The 16952-nt window shown below is 41.0% G+C and overlaps 1 protein-coding gene and 1 pseudogene across 2 annotated transcripts in view; both read right to left on the bottom strand.

Annotated features, from left to right (window-relative positions):
* Positions 1 to 3585: 3585 nt before the first annotated feature.
* Positions 3586 to 16952, bottom strand: part of LOC311100771 (src kinase-associated phosphoprotein 1-like) — a 47286-nt gene continuing 33919 nt past the window's right edge. Inside the window, exon 12 of the mRNA XM_084141733.1 lies at positions 3586 to 5227. Within this exon, the coding sequence (XP_083997859.1) occupies positions 5135 to 5227 (93 nt within the window). The 3' untranslated portion in view covers positions 3586 to 5134. The remainder of the gene's footprint in view (positions 5228 to 16952) is intronic.
* Positions 14611 to 16360, bottom strand: LOC311100498 (kinetochore protein NDC80 homolog; annotated as a pseudogene). The gene is made up of 2 exons: positions 16263 to 16360; positions 14611 to 16047 (listed from the first exon to the last, which is right to left on the bottom strand). The product of its transcript is annotated as a kinetochore protein NDC80 homolog (transcript).

The following is a 16952-nucleotide window of genomic DNA, read 5'->3' as shown; positions in this document are numbered from 1 at the left end:
ACTGTTAGCGATCTTGACATAGAGATGACTGGGTTTGTGGCTAAGCAAGACTAGCCCATAAAATAAGATAAGAAAAAATGGTGCCAGATAATGTTTTGGTTTAAATGTATTGATTTATAGCTCCTCTGAGGTAATATTAGACTTTGTTTATATGGTCCCGGCACTGACATCTCCCCACCCATGTGTTATATGTTGCAGAGTTGTATTTTTAGAGAAACACTGTATATGCTAAGCTAATTGTCAAGCCTATAGGGTTGCTATTAGGTTAGCGTCTACCGTTTGCTGTCTCAGTATTGCTTCTTATTGTGTATTCCTTTTTATTGAACATGATTGTAAACTTTTTTTTCATCTGAGGTTAAGATAAATACTGAGAAGGTATATTTTGAAATTCAAGTCAATGTATTAGCTAGAATGACTATTTTAAATACAGAGGATGTACAGTGAGGGAAAAAAATATTTGATCCCTGCTGATTTTGTAAGTTTGCCCACTGACAAAGACATGATCAGTCTATAATTTTAATGGTAGGTTTATTTGAACAGTGAGAGAAAGAATAACAACAACAAAAATCCAGAAAAACGTATGTCAAAAATGTTATGAATTGATTTGCATTTTAACGAAATAAGTATTTGACCCCCTCTCAATCAGAAAGATTTCTGGCTCCCAGGTGTCTTTTATACAGGTAAAGAGCTGAGATTAGGAGCACACTCTTAACGGGAGTGCTCCTAATCTCAGTTTGTTACCTGTATAAAAGACACCTGTCCACAGAAGCAATCAATTAATCCGATTCAAAACTCTCCACCAAAACATGACTTAGTACTTGGTGGCAAAACCCTTGTTGGCAATACATCGCCTATGAAAAGAGGCTACTTTTTTTTATCCAGGTGAATAAAACTCCTAACAGCCTACCCGACCGCTCGGAGGCGTCCACATGGTCCTAAAGCACACTGTTGCACATGTCCCCCCCGTCCCCAGTGAAAGTTGCGCCCCTGGCTATATGTACAGAATGGATTATTTGTAGCATTGTACAGCTAAGCCAGAGTCATATTCAGACCTAACTCAAATTTAAATATCTGTCTGTGTCTTTATGACTTTGGATAATTATGACACATTGAAGTCATTTCATTTCAAACAATTGTAGGTGGCAAAGGATCCTGAAAAAGTATCCAGAAAAAGTGACCGCAGTAATTGGTGAGTAGGTTTTTGTTCATTGATTTCAAATGAGCATTTGATAGTGTGCAGGTATTGTCATTATATTGTTTATAAAATAATATTACTTATAAGTGTTATAAGTGACTCATGGCAGAAAGAATGGTGAATATTATTCCAGACACTGACATGGCTTAAAGGGATACTGCGAGATTTCAAGATTTAGGTAGATCTTTTACTTACCCAGAGGCAGACGAACTCATGGAAACCATTTTTATGTCTTTGCGTGCAGTTTATTGAAGAGATTATTGAAGTTAGCATATCGTTAGTTTAGCGCCATTACTGGAAGTCTCCCACAGTAGGCAGCTCCTCTCAAAAACAGGGAAATATACCTTCTAACTACTCCAAACCTGGGTGGTTGGTAATTTATAGTCTTACAAAGCTATACATAGTAATCAATATTTTATAAATGTGTTAATTTTACTGATAATCATAAGAAACAAAATTTTATCCACGTCCTTAGAGATCGCAGCGTTGTACTGTATCTCTCTCATTATGTCGTCTGTGAGCGCATGGGCAGCGCCATTGAGATAGATACAACGTTGCGATCTGCTGGCTACTATACTGGGAGACTTCCAGCAATTGTGCTAAATGGTAACAATATGCTAACTTCAATAATATCCAAACTGCAGGCAGAGACATAAAAATTGTATTTATGATTTCATCTGACTCTGGGTAAGTAGAAAACAACCTACATCTCGTAATCTGGCAGTATCCCATAAAAAATTAAGACCATAACAGGGTTGGGGTCAATTTAAATTCAATAAATTGAAGATGTTAAATGGATAGTTCACTTGTTTACACCTTATAGTCAGATGGCTTACAAAAAAACTATTAGTGTAGGCAATTAGTCAAAGTTCAATGTTTGTGGCCTAATCCCCTCAAGTTAATAGTGGCTATTTAAACAACTATGAATCATGGATTACAGTGTCTCCTGGCCCATGGACTACTTTCAGGGTAAGGAACCCTCTGCCTGACTATAAAGGTGTCAAAAAGTGAACTATCCCTTAATTGAATTTACAAATCATTGCAAATAGGGAATTCATGGTCAAGGATTTCTTATTGAACTGAGTCTGATAAGCTTTTCACATAACCGTTTTTTCATTATATATATATATATTTTGTTTATGACCTCAAATCCAACCCCTAACTGTTCTATGTGCTTTTTTATCTTCTATGTGTTGCTCTCCCCCCACAGATGCTGCCATGAAGCGCTTCCCTGGTGCAACAAAGGGACAAGTGGGAACGGCTTAAAACAGTAAAATGGCTGAATGGACCAGTGATGAGAGAAAAAAGTAAATGACTAGGATTAAATTAAGTGTTTAGTCTCGTTTGTTCTAATGTTTTATTACCATGACTACAATTATTACTGAAATAATGCTCCTGTAACATACAGTATATGTTAACACATATTGTTAACTTTTATACAACAGGTGGGTCTAATCCTGAATGCTGATTGGTTAAAATCACATTCCAGCCGGTGTCTATTCCACAAGTTACCACCGGCTAAATCTATGAAGTTAAAATGCCTATTTACTCTGTTCCATCTGACTGTGTAACCCACTGTCTCATCAGCCCAGCCAGGCACCTTATAAACTTGGTCTCCACTATAAAAAGCATCTAGACATTATCTCACATTTCTTTTAGACTAACATTTAGTTTTCAACAGCGGAGATTTGTATAAACCTTGCTGTCTGTCTCTCTGACATTTGCAACATTGTTTCAATATTCAAATTCGATCTCCAGCTGTTCCGTAGTAATGAACGTGTTGGGAGTCAGGACGAGACAGTCAGGCAGGCAGCGTTTCTCAGCCAGTCGAAATCATGAATCAACTTACATAATTTTTATGGATATACGTATACAAAGAAATGTCAATTGAAAAAAGTTAAAATGAAATGAAGTGCAGCTAGTTTGCAGTCTTTCCAGCTTCAGTTTGAAGTTATTGTGTTAGCTGTGATGTTGGCTAGCTCCTCTGAACAACAGTGTCCTGACAAGTGAGCACATGTTCTATTCCAGGCGAAATTGCGCCTCATTAGCTAATTGTTATGGGTGTATCCAAATAAATGTCACTAGAAAACAGCTTAAACAAATGCAAATGCAGCTACTTTGCTGTTATTCTGACTGCACCTTTTGACGTGACTGTAAATTAGCCATAGTTGGCTAGCTAGCAAGCAAGGGATAAGAACGTTGCAATGGAATATTTAGAACGAACGACTGGGTCACGTCCATAGATACAGAACAAAAATACTAAATGACTGGGTCGCGTCTCTAGCAAGACAGCAGTCACACACAGCATGATGTTAAAGCATAAGCAGCCAATTCACCCGACGTAAAAGGCCAGTAGGTTCCAACCATAAGAATACAAAAACACAACCATTAGGCTAAGAAAATATATTTGTACAAGCTCAACAATCAAATATAATATTTTTCTTGATGTTGTTAATTATCAGGTATCCTAATTTCAAACTCTTAATTGAAACAAGATAGTGGCGCAAGCCTGAACCCCTGTAGCTCAGTTGGTAGAGCATGGCGCTTGCAACGCCAGGGTTGTGGGTTCGTTTCCCACCGGGGGCCAGTATGAAAATGAAAATGTATGCACTCACTAACTGTAAGTCGCTCTGGATAAGAGCGTCTGCTAAATGACTAAAATGTAAATGTAATATATCTTAATGTCAGCATGTTGTTGAAGGCACAAGTTAGTATGCTTTGTAATGTCGAATAGCCCCCAGTTCACTCAGAGGTGAGGATTTCCTATTTTTGTCACAGGGGCATAATGTTTCATTAATATATGGCCATTTCCATTCACACACATGGGCAGAAATACTGCACACTGGAAACAATTGAATAGAGGAAACCTTTTGACATGATCAAAATTATCCGTAATTCGATGTGTAGATCAAAGGCCTCAGAAAGACCATGGTAATGTAATTTATGCATGGAAATGAAGTCAATCTTTACAAAAACATTATACAAAAACATTACATTAACAGCATTGCATTACATTATATTACGAAATCATAAAAAATCTCAGTTTGTCATCAATCTCGAAGTGTTCAGTGTTGGGGATTGGGAACGCAGTAAGTCACATCACTCAACAGTAGAAGTAAGGCATAACACAAACATAAACTATCATCAGAGCGTAACGTGGAACATACAGTTCCTGTAGTACAGTGCAGTATGATATGTTTTCTATGGCATATAGTTAATATCATTATGGAATCATTTTTCCCAATTCAATGATGATGTCAATGATGCTATAATTAAGCATTACTGAGCATATCAGTATCTATAAGACGGGTTAGCTGACAACGTCACAAAAACGATGTGCGCATGTTGATGAGGCAGAAGGCCGTGTGGTGTAATGATTCTGGATGGTCAGATAGCTAGCAACAATGAAAAGAAGCTGCCATGTGGGGAATCGTAGGTGGCTCGTTTCAGCTCATTGTATATTGCTATTGATACCATATCTTGTTTTGACTCATGACACATCTATGCTAATATGGCTAAAATGACTAAAATGTAAATGCAATATATCTTAATGTCAGCATTCACTAGCTAGCTAACCAACAACTGTAACTATGTATTTGAGAGACAACAAGTGCTCATTGTAAATACATTTTCAATAAGCATTTAGAGACTAAATATAGTTTACATGCTGTCAACAATCCAAGCCAGCCCCATCTGTTTTGCCCCATAGTTGCGCACAGGTCGGTTTTGTTGCTTAACAACCAACCCATCTATAATGCTGATTCAATTTCACATGCAGTTCTACCTTCAGCCACCAGATGTCTTAAATGGCCGGTCTTTCGCTGTGAATATACACCTCTCCTGCTCTCTCAATGTGTGTCAGGAGACCTGTTATGCTACATTAGTCCATTATATTGTATAATCATAACGATAAGAGAGTGATCCTGTACTTCTTGGAGGTCAGAGGATGTAGGCAGGGTGGAGGAAGTCTTTAGGGACGATACCGATGGTACCATTTAGCTCTCCGACCCACCAGCCATGGATGTTATATTCCTGGAACACAGAGAGACACAAGCAGGGTGAGGAGGAGGAGCATGTACAACTATGCTCAGTAGACTATGTCATCATAGGTTTATAACAGAATTTAGCGTTGCCTCAAAATAGCTCTTGATACCTTGTTTTGTCATTATTGGGGTACAAGCAGATTGCGAATTACCGGGGGCCCAGGGGTCTCAAAAAAATGCTAATTTAACAATTATCTTATTTGTTTAAAATGCAATTTGTACTGCTACAGTGGTAAATATTAAAATAAAAGCTTATTCCAAATTAAACAAACACCACCACCTCTGTGTCATGGTAAAAAAAAATAAAAAATAAAACATGTGGCTGCACTTGTCATCCCGTGACAGTCCCATATCTCAGCCTCTTTTCAGGTGTCCCAACTTTTCTTACCACAAAAAATATCATTTTGTCAATCAGCAAGGCGCATCAATTAAGTCAGGCTACAAGAGTGTAGACCCAATGACAATTGCCAAATGTCATTACACTTTTTGGTGTTTTGTAACAGATGTCTCTCTCCATTCATCAAATGGCGCGAGACTCCCGAATGTCACGGTATAATTCGCACTCTGGGTACAACATCTGATACCCAAAGGCCATCTCATATCTATCGATCAATCCATTTGTATGGGGTTTACGTGTAGAATGCATGTTTGTAGAACCTTTTCTCCCTCTCCTGGCTGTCTCTCTGGGCACTGCTGTGATAGATCCCACATCCTCAGTCAGCAGCCCATCCTATCATACAGAGAGTTCTGACACCTTACTATAAAGCCAGAGGAATGAAAAACAGACCTACTCCTAATGACTGGTGACTGGACAGAGATAACGTATGAGTTGTGACTGGACAGAGATTACGTATTGGCCGGTTAGAGCTCACAGAGCAGAGTGATGGCCCAGGCCTGAAGTGTTCTTAGAGCAGGTCATGATAAGCAGATCATCCATCTGGATGTGCAGAACAGAGAGAACATTATCATTCTGTCTGCTCGCCTACACAGAGCACTGAGAACTGACTGTTTCAATACAATTACAGAGTGATTGAAGGTGGAATACTCAATACATAAAATGGCAAATTGCTGACTTAAAGACAAGTGAAAAATGTATGCACTCACTAACTGTAAGTCGCTCTGGATAAGAGCGTCTGCTAAATGACTAAAATGTAAATGTAAATGAAGCAAGCACACACATTTTCTTCAGGAAGGTACCTTTTCTAGTCCCTGTGTGGATCTCCAACACATGGCCCTAATATCCGAAGTAATAAAAACCCATGTTTCTGTCTTAAAAACCAAAAACATACAGCGAAAATGTTTTGTTGCGGAAAGCTAGCTTGAATAGTACATTTAGAAAAAGGAGAGAAACAGACGGACTGGGGCATCAGAGAGTAGGAACGAAACAGTTTCTCTCCCCTGGGGCTGTCGCAGCTCCATTCCTCCAACCACAGTGACAGAAAGTTGTATTTATCTCCCCAGCCCATCTGTGCAGCCAGTCCCACGTCCTCCCTGAGAAAGCTCTTTTTGATTATAAACGCCACCATTTTAATACGCTTGCTACATCACCACAGTGTGCCAGTGGCAGCAAAGGTCTGTCAAGCATGCCAACTCCATCTTCCTCGCTGCTTACTACGGGTTCATACAGAGTACACCTGCTGGAAGGGGAGGTCTCGTAGAGAAGCATAGGGAGTAAATGTATTCTAATGACAATGCCTTAACTTCAATCTCTCTTACCTCCTACTGATTTTGCTCCTTTAATTTGGTGTAATGCATATCAGAATTTTGGATATGATGATATTTAAAGACGTCCTCCAGTGATTTTTTAAAAACTTTTTCTGTTGAAAAGTAATTTAAATACAGTAAAGTAAACACACTAAAGGGTAAAAAAAAAAATGTTTTGAGCAAAATAGTGTTTTTTCGACACAACTGATGGTTGGTCTGATGGTCACTTTGTGATGTCATCGGCCTCCCCCCTTGCTTGTGGAACAATAGAGGAGCAATAGAGAACAAAAGAGGAAAGGCCCACCCCGCCCCCACTTGTTTCATGTCATGGGGATACCAGTGGACCACCTATTGAGATGTGACTTTTGTTAAGTAAATCAGGTGTTAAATGAGGTGAAAAGGAGCCTGGATTGGGACTTTAAGTCTCAGGAGAAAATACAATGGATAACACCTTTCTGTGGGGGCCAAGGATGCCATGCCATTTCTATACCAAGACGTTCTCCTTCAATAAAAACATTATCAAGTGGCCCTTAGTGGCAGTCTGGAATGTTTTGTGTGGCCTGGATCATTTGTGTGGATCTGGATCATAACTGCTATTGTGTATGTTGGGAGGAGGTGGAATGAGGAGAGAACAGCGCCATGTTGTGGCGGTGCGTTGACTCGTTGACCTCCCCATGACTCCTCCATTGAGAGGGTGCAAATGAACGTGAGCGGGGCTGGCACAGAGAAAGAGGGAGTGAGCGAGTTGCCATGACAACACCTGCAGTACACCAGTAGCATCGTTTATTTACCACTCAGGGGGCTGGCTAATGGTGACATTTGGATGGCCTCATCGCTCACTTTGGGCAGGAGGACAGATTGACAGCTAACGATGCCTGAAGAGGGAGGAGGTTGGCTTGACTGTCTCTCATATGGTGAATGACAGGAGCAGGATGCAGGAGAAGGAGCACTTTGTATGCCATGCCAGGTCACTGTGACGGCTGCTTTACCCTATTCCCACTCTCCTCCTCGAGCTATACATTCACTCCTTTTGTAGAACATCAGGTTCTGCTCAAGTTCCATAGTCATTCTTTGTATTTTTGCTTTCACTCTTGATGTATAAGCAATACATACACACGTAAACACATACATTCACACACACAGATGCACACAAAGACACACCTACATACACACACGTACGCACACAAACACACACCTACATACACACACGTACGCAGGAGGAGTGTTAATAAGACTGACCCATAAGGCATCTGCCCTCGGCAACCAGCTGACTAAGGCAGGCCTTGGGCGTGATGGAGCGCAGGAAGTCTCTCATTGCCCTGCCGCTGAACCCGCCGTCTGGGTGTTACAATCTCCTCATCTCCATCTTCCCCTCTTTCTCTCTAGCTACCTCTCCCTCTCTCTGTTTCGCTCTCATCCACAAGAGAGTCATCAGACACACACTGCAGCATTGCGTCTCTCTCCACTAGTCTTCCTAACAATGAAACATGGACACCTCTTACAAGCCGCAGCTCCTGGTCTATTTAACCCCAAATATAGTCAAATAATTTTGCTCACACAGGTGGACTGGACTGCCTTAGCTGTTCTATAATATTTTTGCACACGAACACATATCCGACCATTGCAAAATAAATGTCTACTTATTTTGCCAGCTATGAATATTTAAAAGAAATCCTAGCAATGCCTATTTAGAGATTTGGACACATTGGTTTCTTTAAATGGTTTAGATCCGTTTAATAAACAGACAATCTTTTAATTGAATCAACGAGATGGATTCAAAGTTGAGAGATGACTGAGCATGAGAGCGGTCTAAATTATGAAGGAACAAATAAGATGAAAAGAAAAAAACACAATCCGCTTCTCTTTGAAAGCCGCCTTGGGATTATGGATGGTTCTTTAACTTAATAGCAATTTAAAGTGGATTTGTGTATGCCACTGAGTGTCTGTAATGATAGCTGTTTACACCGCCCCTCATTTATAATAATTAGGCAGAATGTTACCCAGGCACAGTTCTAGGCTATTGGCTGGGCCTGAATAATGAACTTACTGTAGCTGACCGGGAGATGACCACTGTCTCCTGGATGACCCCAAATCCCAGACTCACCCCCTACTACTTTGGGTGGTAAATAGGATGTCTTGCCCTGTCTATAGGGTCTTGGTGTCTATAGCCACAAAAGCAGCTTTAAAGGGGTATGTGACAAAGAAAAGGGGTGACAAAGAGGGGGCTAAAGGGTTCACACAAAGAGATAAAGGGATCTCCCTTTGTCTCTCTCTTGCTTGACTTTTCCCATCTGATTGTTCTTCCTCCCTTTCCCTTGTCTTTGGCCACATTCACATGGTGTGACCTATGGCAATGGGCCAAATGGGGTTGTCATGGATTTAAGGCAGTTGAGGACATGAGAATATGACCCTATGGAAATAAGATATATTTTCTATACTAATAAAATACAATTGAATACAAACTACATCTTTTTTTCAGTGACTTTGGCTAATTTTTCAGATGTAAGTGGTATATTTTCAAAAGTCATAGTACAACAGTAAAAACTGCTAACACTTGTAATGGCCCCTGTCTTTTATGTTCAGAACCTTTGATTGAGCGTTCATTGGAGTTCAACACATCTTTCACCCCTGAGTCATTCATGCAAAATCAAAGTTTTTCATGAAATACCATGAGCACATTTAGTTGAGTCAACAATACATCTGATAATGATGGGCTCACCGTTTAGTTTTAACTAAAATGTAATTCTATAGCAAAAAAGACATGATGCAATTTTCAAAACAGATCTTTTTGAAGTGCTGAATAGAAGGAATAATAAAGGTTAAATACAAATCTCCATTCAGTATTTTGCTACATACCAGTATGTACAATTTTTTCAAATTTACTGCAAATCATATTTTAAAAAACAAATGTTTGTTCCAATGTAAGGTTTGGAGCAAAATGTCAGTCTTACAGTTTCAGTATCCTTATAACGTACATACAGTGCATTCGGAAAGTATTCAGACCCCTTGACTTTTTCCACATTTTGTTACGTTAAAGCCTTATTCTAAAATTGATTTTTATATTTTTATAATCTTCATCAATCTACACTCAATACTCCATAATGACAAAGTGAAAACAGGTTTTTATAATTTTTTGCAAATGTATTAAAAATAAAAAACATAAATACCTTATTTACATACGCTACCAGTGAAAAGTTTGGACACACCTACGCATTCAAGGGTTTTTCTTTATTTGTATGATTTTTTACACTGTAGAATAATAGTGAAGACATCAAAACTATGAAATAACACATATGGAATCATGTAGTAACCAAAAAAGTGTTAAACAAATCTTCAAATAGCCACCCTTTGCCTTGATGACAGCTTTGCACACGCTTGGCATTCTCTTAACCAGCTTCATGGAGGTAGTCACCTGGAATGCATTTCAATTAGTTCATTTGTGGAATTTATTTCCTTCTTAATGCGTTTGAGCCAATCAGTTGTGTTGTGACAAGGTAGGGGGAGTATACAGAAGATAGCCCTATTTGGTAAAAGACCAAGTCCATATTATGGCAAGAACAGCTCAAATAAGAAAAGAGAAATGACAGTCCATTATTACTTTAAGACATGAAGGTCAGTCAATACGGAAAATGTCAAGAATTTTGAAAGTTTCTTCAAGTGCAGACGCAAAAACCATCAAGTGCTATGATGAAACTGGCTCTCATGAGAACCGCCACAGGAATGGAAGACCCAGAGTTCCCTCTGCTGCAGAGGATAAGTTCAGGAGAGTTACCAGCCTCAGAAATTGCAGCCCAAATAAATGCTTCACAGAGTTCAAGTAACAGACACATCTCAACATCAACTGTTCAGAGGGGACTGTGTGAATCAGACCTTCATGGTCGAATTGCTGCAAAGAAACCACTACTAAAGGACACCAATAATAAGAAGAGACCTGCTTGGGCCAAGAAACACGCGTAATGGACATTAGATTTTTGGTTCCAACCGCCGTGTCTTTGTGAGATGCAGTATGGGTGAACGGATGATCTCCGCATGTGTATTTCCCACCGTAAAGCATGGAGGAGGAGGTGTTATGGTGTGGGGTTGTTTTGCTGGTGACACTGTCTGTGATTTATTTAGAATTCAAGGCACACTTAACCAGCATTGCTACCACAGCATTCTGCAGCAATACGCCATCCCATCTGGTTTGGGCTTAGTGGGACTATCATTTGTTTTCAACAGGACAATGACCCAACACACCTCCAGGCTGTGTAAAGGGCTATCTACCAAGAAGGAGAGTGATGGAGTGCTGCATCAGATGACCTGGCCTCCACAATCCCCCGACCTCAACCCAATTGAGATGGTTTGGGATGAGTCAGATGGCAGAGTGAAGGAAAAGCAGCCAGCAAGTGCTCCGCATATGTGGGAACTCCCTCAAGACTGTTGGAAAAGCATTCCAGGTGAAGCTGGTTGAGAGAATGCCAAGAGTGTGCAAAGCTGTCATCAAGGCAAAGGGTGGCTATCTGAAGAATCTCAAATATAAAACATATTTTGATTTGTTTAACACTTTTTTGGTTACTACATGATTCCATATGTGATATTTCATAGTTTTAATGTCTTCACTATTATTCTACAATGTAGAAAATAGTAAAAATTAAGAAAAACCCTGAATGAGTAGGCGTGTCCAAACTTTTGACTGGTACTGTAAGTATTCAGACCCTTTGCTATGAGTCTCAACATTGAGCTCAGGTGCATCCTGTTTCCATTGATCATCCTGGAGATGTTTTTACAACTTGATTGGAGTCCAACTGTGGTAAATTCAATTGATTGGACATGATTTGGAAAGGCACACACCTGTCTATATAAGATCCCACAGTTGACTGTATATGTCAGAGCAAATACCAAGCCATGAGGTTGAAGGAATTGTCCGTAGAGCGCCGAGATAGGATTGTGTCGAGGCACAAATCTGGGGAAGGGTACCAAAACATTTCTGCAGCATTGAAGGTCCCCAAGAACACAGTGGCCTCCATCATTCTTAAATGGAAGAAGTTTGGAACCACCAAGACTCTTCCTAGAGCTGACTGGGGGAGAAGGGCCTTGGTCAGGGAGGTGACAACGAACCCGATGGTCACTCTGACAGAGCTCCAGAGTTCCTCAGTGGAGATAGGAGAACCTTCCAGAAGGACAACCATCTCTGCAGCACTCCACCAATCAGGCCTTTACGGTAGAGTGGCCAGACGGAAGCCACTCCTCAGTTAAAGGCACATGACAGCCCGCTTCGAGTTTGCCAAAAGGCACCTAAAGGACTCTCAGACCATGAGAAACAAGATTCTCTGGTCTGATGAAACCAAGATTGAACTCTTTGGCCTGAATGCCAAGCGTCACGTCTGGAGGAGACCTGGCACCATCTCTACGGTGAAGCATGGTGGTGGCAGCATCATGCTGTGGGGATGTTTTTCAGCGGCAGGGACTGCGAGACTAGTCAGGATTGAGGGAAAGATGAATGGAGCAAAGTACAGAGAGATCCTTGATGAAAACCTGCTCCAGAGCACTCAGGACCTCAGACTGGGGCGACGGTTCACCTTCCAACAAGACAACGACCCTAAGCACACAGCCAAGACAATGCAGGAGTGGCTTCGGGGACAAGTCTCTGAATGTCCCTGAGTGGCCCAGCCAGAGCCCGGACTTGAACCCGATCAAACATCTCTGGCGAGACCTGAGAATAGCTGTGCAGCGACGCTTCCAACCTGACAGAGTTTGAGAGGATCTGCAGAGGTGAATGGGAGAAACTCCCCAAATACAGGTGTGCCAAGCTTGTAGCATCATACTCAAGAAGACTGAGTAAAGGGATATTTCAGTTTTTTAAATGCAAACATTTATAAAAACCTGTTTTTGCTTTGTCATTATGGGGTATTGTGTGTAGATTGATGACGATTCAATTTTAGAATAAGGCTGTAACGTAACAAAATGTGGAACAAATCCAGGGGTCTGAATACTTTTTCAATGCACTGTATGTAGAAGAAATCATCAGACATTGTGGCATGTATTGTAAAGCAGAAGCCTAAAGTAAAAAGGGATTGTGTAGCCTGTTATATGTATTCCATTTCTGCCCCGTGCATGCTACATTGCACAATATCAACTTTTCTATGTGACTTACAGTATTACTATAAACTGCTACAGTTTCATCAGCTAAAATTATCAGCTTACAGTGTATCAATGAAATCCAGATAATGAGTGGAATATATTGTTATATACAACCTAATTATTTCAGCAGTGCATTGCACACTACACTATAATTCCAAATGGTAACACATATAGTTTCCACTATGTCCTATTGAAGCACACTGACTGATGGAGGATGATGATGTAGTTACAGCCTATATATGATTTGGTTCTACCTTCCAACATAAATTGATGTCAATTGATACATTTATGATGTAAAAATATAGAATGTGACATGTTTATCAGCATAATTTTTGTTGACGCTGTTAATCACGTCTCCATTTCTTCACCGCACGGAACCTTTTAAGCGCACCTTTTAAGTGCAGAACATAACACAGAACACATCTACAGTCAATGCTTGCGCCTCAGAGTGTGTGTGCTGTCAACCATGAAACATTCTCAGTATTAATGACTCAGCTATTGGCTGAGAAAGAATCCCACAGAAGTCAGCCACTAGGTGTCACCAGTGTCCATGTTCTGGAGGCCAGCATGGAACAGCAGTGTCTGGAGTTGGGTCACTGCCTACTTTACAACTGCTGCTGGATTGGTTGACTGGTCTCGCTCTCTGTCTCTCTCTCTCTCTATCACTCACTCTCTCTCTCTCTCGCTCTCTCTCTATCACTCACACTCTCTCTCTCTCTCTCTTGCTCTCTAGCTCTGAGGTGCAGCCCTGGGTGGACAGAGCAGAGAGGAGATGCGAGATAGAGATAGATAGAGAGAGAGAGAGAGAGAGAGAGAGAGAGGGAGCAAAGAGATGGATGTGTTTGCAAGAGTTTAAAGGAGGCTGGATGGGTTGACATCGTAAATCTCTCCCCACTTCATTCCACCATTCTACATGAGTGCCTCTGGGAATATCGGAATGTGGCAGCTAACCTGTGGAACCATGTCTTTTGATTCCGGCTACATAAATTACAGTCCTGGAATGCAGGACAACCCCACGGATTAGTGAGAACCATGCTTAGGAGTGAATATAAGCAATACAGATGTTAGGAGAGCAAAGATAGCATTTACTCATTTTAGACATTTTGTCAGCAAAAAAGATAGCATTTACTAATTTCAGACATTTTATCAGCAAATTCATATATACAGTGCCTAGTGAAAGTCTACACACCCCTTAGAGTCTTCATATTTTGCTGACCTTTCAAATGAAATCTAAAAATGGATTAAATTATATATTTTTCCGATGTACACAACCTACTCCACATTTCCAAAGTGAAAGAAAAATTACAGAACATGAATACTTGGTGAAAACACCTTTGGCAGCCATTTAGTCGGGAATCATTTTGAATAAGAATCTACCAACCTTGCACAACTCTTAGGGCAACACTTATCCATTGTTTTTGTCAAAATTGGTCAAGCTCAGTAAATTTGGTAGGGAGTCTTATTTTCATTTTCAATGCTAGTGTTTGTTATTGATTTTTCCCCCATTTTCCCCCATTTTACATATTATTTATTTACACAGCATGAATATTAACACAGGGTAAGGTTAAAATCACTCCTCAGCACAGCACTTGTTGGCTTTAGCAATGAAGCTCTCCATAATTTCCTTTTAGCTTTAGGAGGCCCGTCTCGTCCTCCTGAAGGGCTTGCCTGTATACTCAAGCCACTATTGAATTGGTCGTCCATTAATTTCTCCACAATGGACAGACAGGTGGTTGACAGTCGTGGTGAGCACACTGGCTAGGTTGTTCGCCAGAGTCCGCCACTCCTCTTTGGTTTCTTGCAGAACAATCTGGTACTGTTGCTTGGCAGCTTTCAGCTCCTCCACGGCGTCGTCATATCCCAAGGTCACCTTCTTCTCCAGCAGCTTGCGGTGGTTCTCCGCATCCTCCATCTCAGCAGCAAACTTCTGATCCTCACCGGCCTTCTCCTGGATGTGGTGTTCAAGCTGCTCCTCCACCCTGCGAATTTGCTCTCTCAGTTGTTTGCCTTTTCTGAAATATTTGAATTAACCTTTTCCACAGACTCTTCCAGACCAAATGTAATGTTTGTTAGCCGAATACACTCTTCTTCCACATCATTGATCATTTTCCTAAGTGGATTTTGAATCTGTGTTCTGTATTGGACCGTAGTCGATGGTTTGTATTCTGTTGTGGTCCAGCTTGTGGTACTCAGCTACCTTCACTTCAGCTGTCTCTTTGACCTTGGCCAGAGCGATCTCCTCTTTCCACGTGTGCTGCTCAGTCTGCTCCAGGCTTTTGCTCAGGCTGTTGATGGTCTGCTGCAGCCCACTCTTCTCCCAGTTGATCCTCTCGATGTTTGCTGGGGTGAATTTCTGGGTGGACAGGACGCATTGGACCCTCAACTGCTCCTTTTTCAGGGTCTTTACCTGCAGACCCGATGCTTCCAGCTCCTCAGACAGTCCTGAGGCTTTGTTATCCAAGTTGGCTTTGAACGATGTTAGCTCACTGTGATAGATCTGAAGCTTCTGCAGGTCCATGTGGCTTTTTCACTTTCTCCACTCGTTTAGACTTTAAATCGGTCCGTTTGACTTTCTTTCTCCAGCCGCTCAACCGTATCACACAGGATTCCTCTTCTTGGACACCAGAAGAGCTTCGTCCACATTGTACAGTTTCTTTAAATAAGCAAGGCATTATATTTCCTCCTCTTCAAACGTGTCTGCTCCTTGCATACATTTTGGTAGGTTTCAGCAGTGTAGTCTAGAAAGAGCTTATTGAAGTCAACACCATGCTGCCATCAGAAAAATTCATAGATTAGCATATCCTGTTGTTCACTCAGCAGGCAAGAATTCTTACAAGTATCAATGAGCCAGGTCAGAGCCCCTAACACCTGTGGCCAGGTATGTGACGCTCCCACGGAGAACATGAAACCTTTTAGAGAGTGCAAATGGATATCCCTAGTCTGAGAATCCTGGGGACCTCCTCCTCCACTTTGAACCTGTCAGTTCTGCAAATAAGAACTCGAAACAGTTAGCATTTACGTATGCATAAGTAGGATATAGCCGGTAGTTTATCCAAAAATGATTTTAAAATGGTAGAGAGTAAAATAGTATGATTTATTTATCAGAATAATCTATTACAGCTAAAAAAAAAAATGCCATGCTCTAAAATGTCAATGCAAAGCCAAACGCTAAAGAAGACGGTGCAATAAAATGCCAGTACAAAGACATCAGATAGTTGGTATGTGTTTCTTCGTCGAGGGGAGACTGGAAACCAAGTTCAGCATCCGTGATGCCAGCTGCAGGCTCTGCCAGATTCATCTAGTAAAACTAATGGAATGCATACGAGTTGTGGCTTTACTAATTTATTTACTTTGTCAATGATACACACCAGCTCTCTCTCTCTCTCTCTCCTCTCTCTCTCTCTCTCTCTCTCTCTCTCTCTCTCATCTCCTCTCTCTCTCTCTCCTCTCTCTTCTCTTCTCTCTCTCCTCTCTCTCTCTCTCTCTCTCTCTCTCTCTCTCTCTCTCTCTCTTCTCTCTCCTCTCTCTCTCTCTCTCTCTCTCTCTCTCTCTCTCTCTCTCTCTCTCTCTCTCTCTCTCTCTCTCTCTCTCTCTCTCTCATCTCTCTCTCTCTCTCTCTCTCTCTCTCTCTCTCTCTCTCTCTCTCACACATACACCTTATATACAAACACAGGAAAAAACCTATCCAATAAAACAAAAAAACACAAATACTGTAAAAATGCTCATCTTTACAGTAATATCTCGCTAGATCAATAATGATTGATGGGGGCTCTTTGTATAATCGTCATGTACTACTCACTTCACAGCCATACGACACCGTGCCTGTGGCCAGCCACTAGCCTGGTCTACACTCAGGCAGTCAATCAAATCACAGCTTCAAAATACGGAGT

Source organism: Coregonus lavaretus (genome assembly GCF_964263955.1).
Source record: "Coregonus lavaretus genome assembly, chromosome: 25".
NCBI classification, from domain to species: domain Eukaryota; kingdom Metazoa; phylum Chordata; class Actinopteri; order Salmoniformes; family Salmonidae; genus Coregonus; species Coregonus lavaretus.
This window is presented reverse-complemented; position numbering and strand designations above follow the sequence as displayed.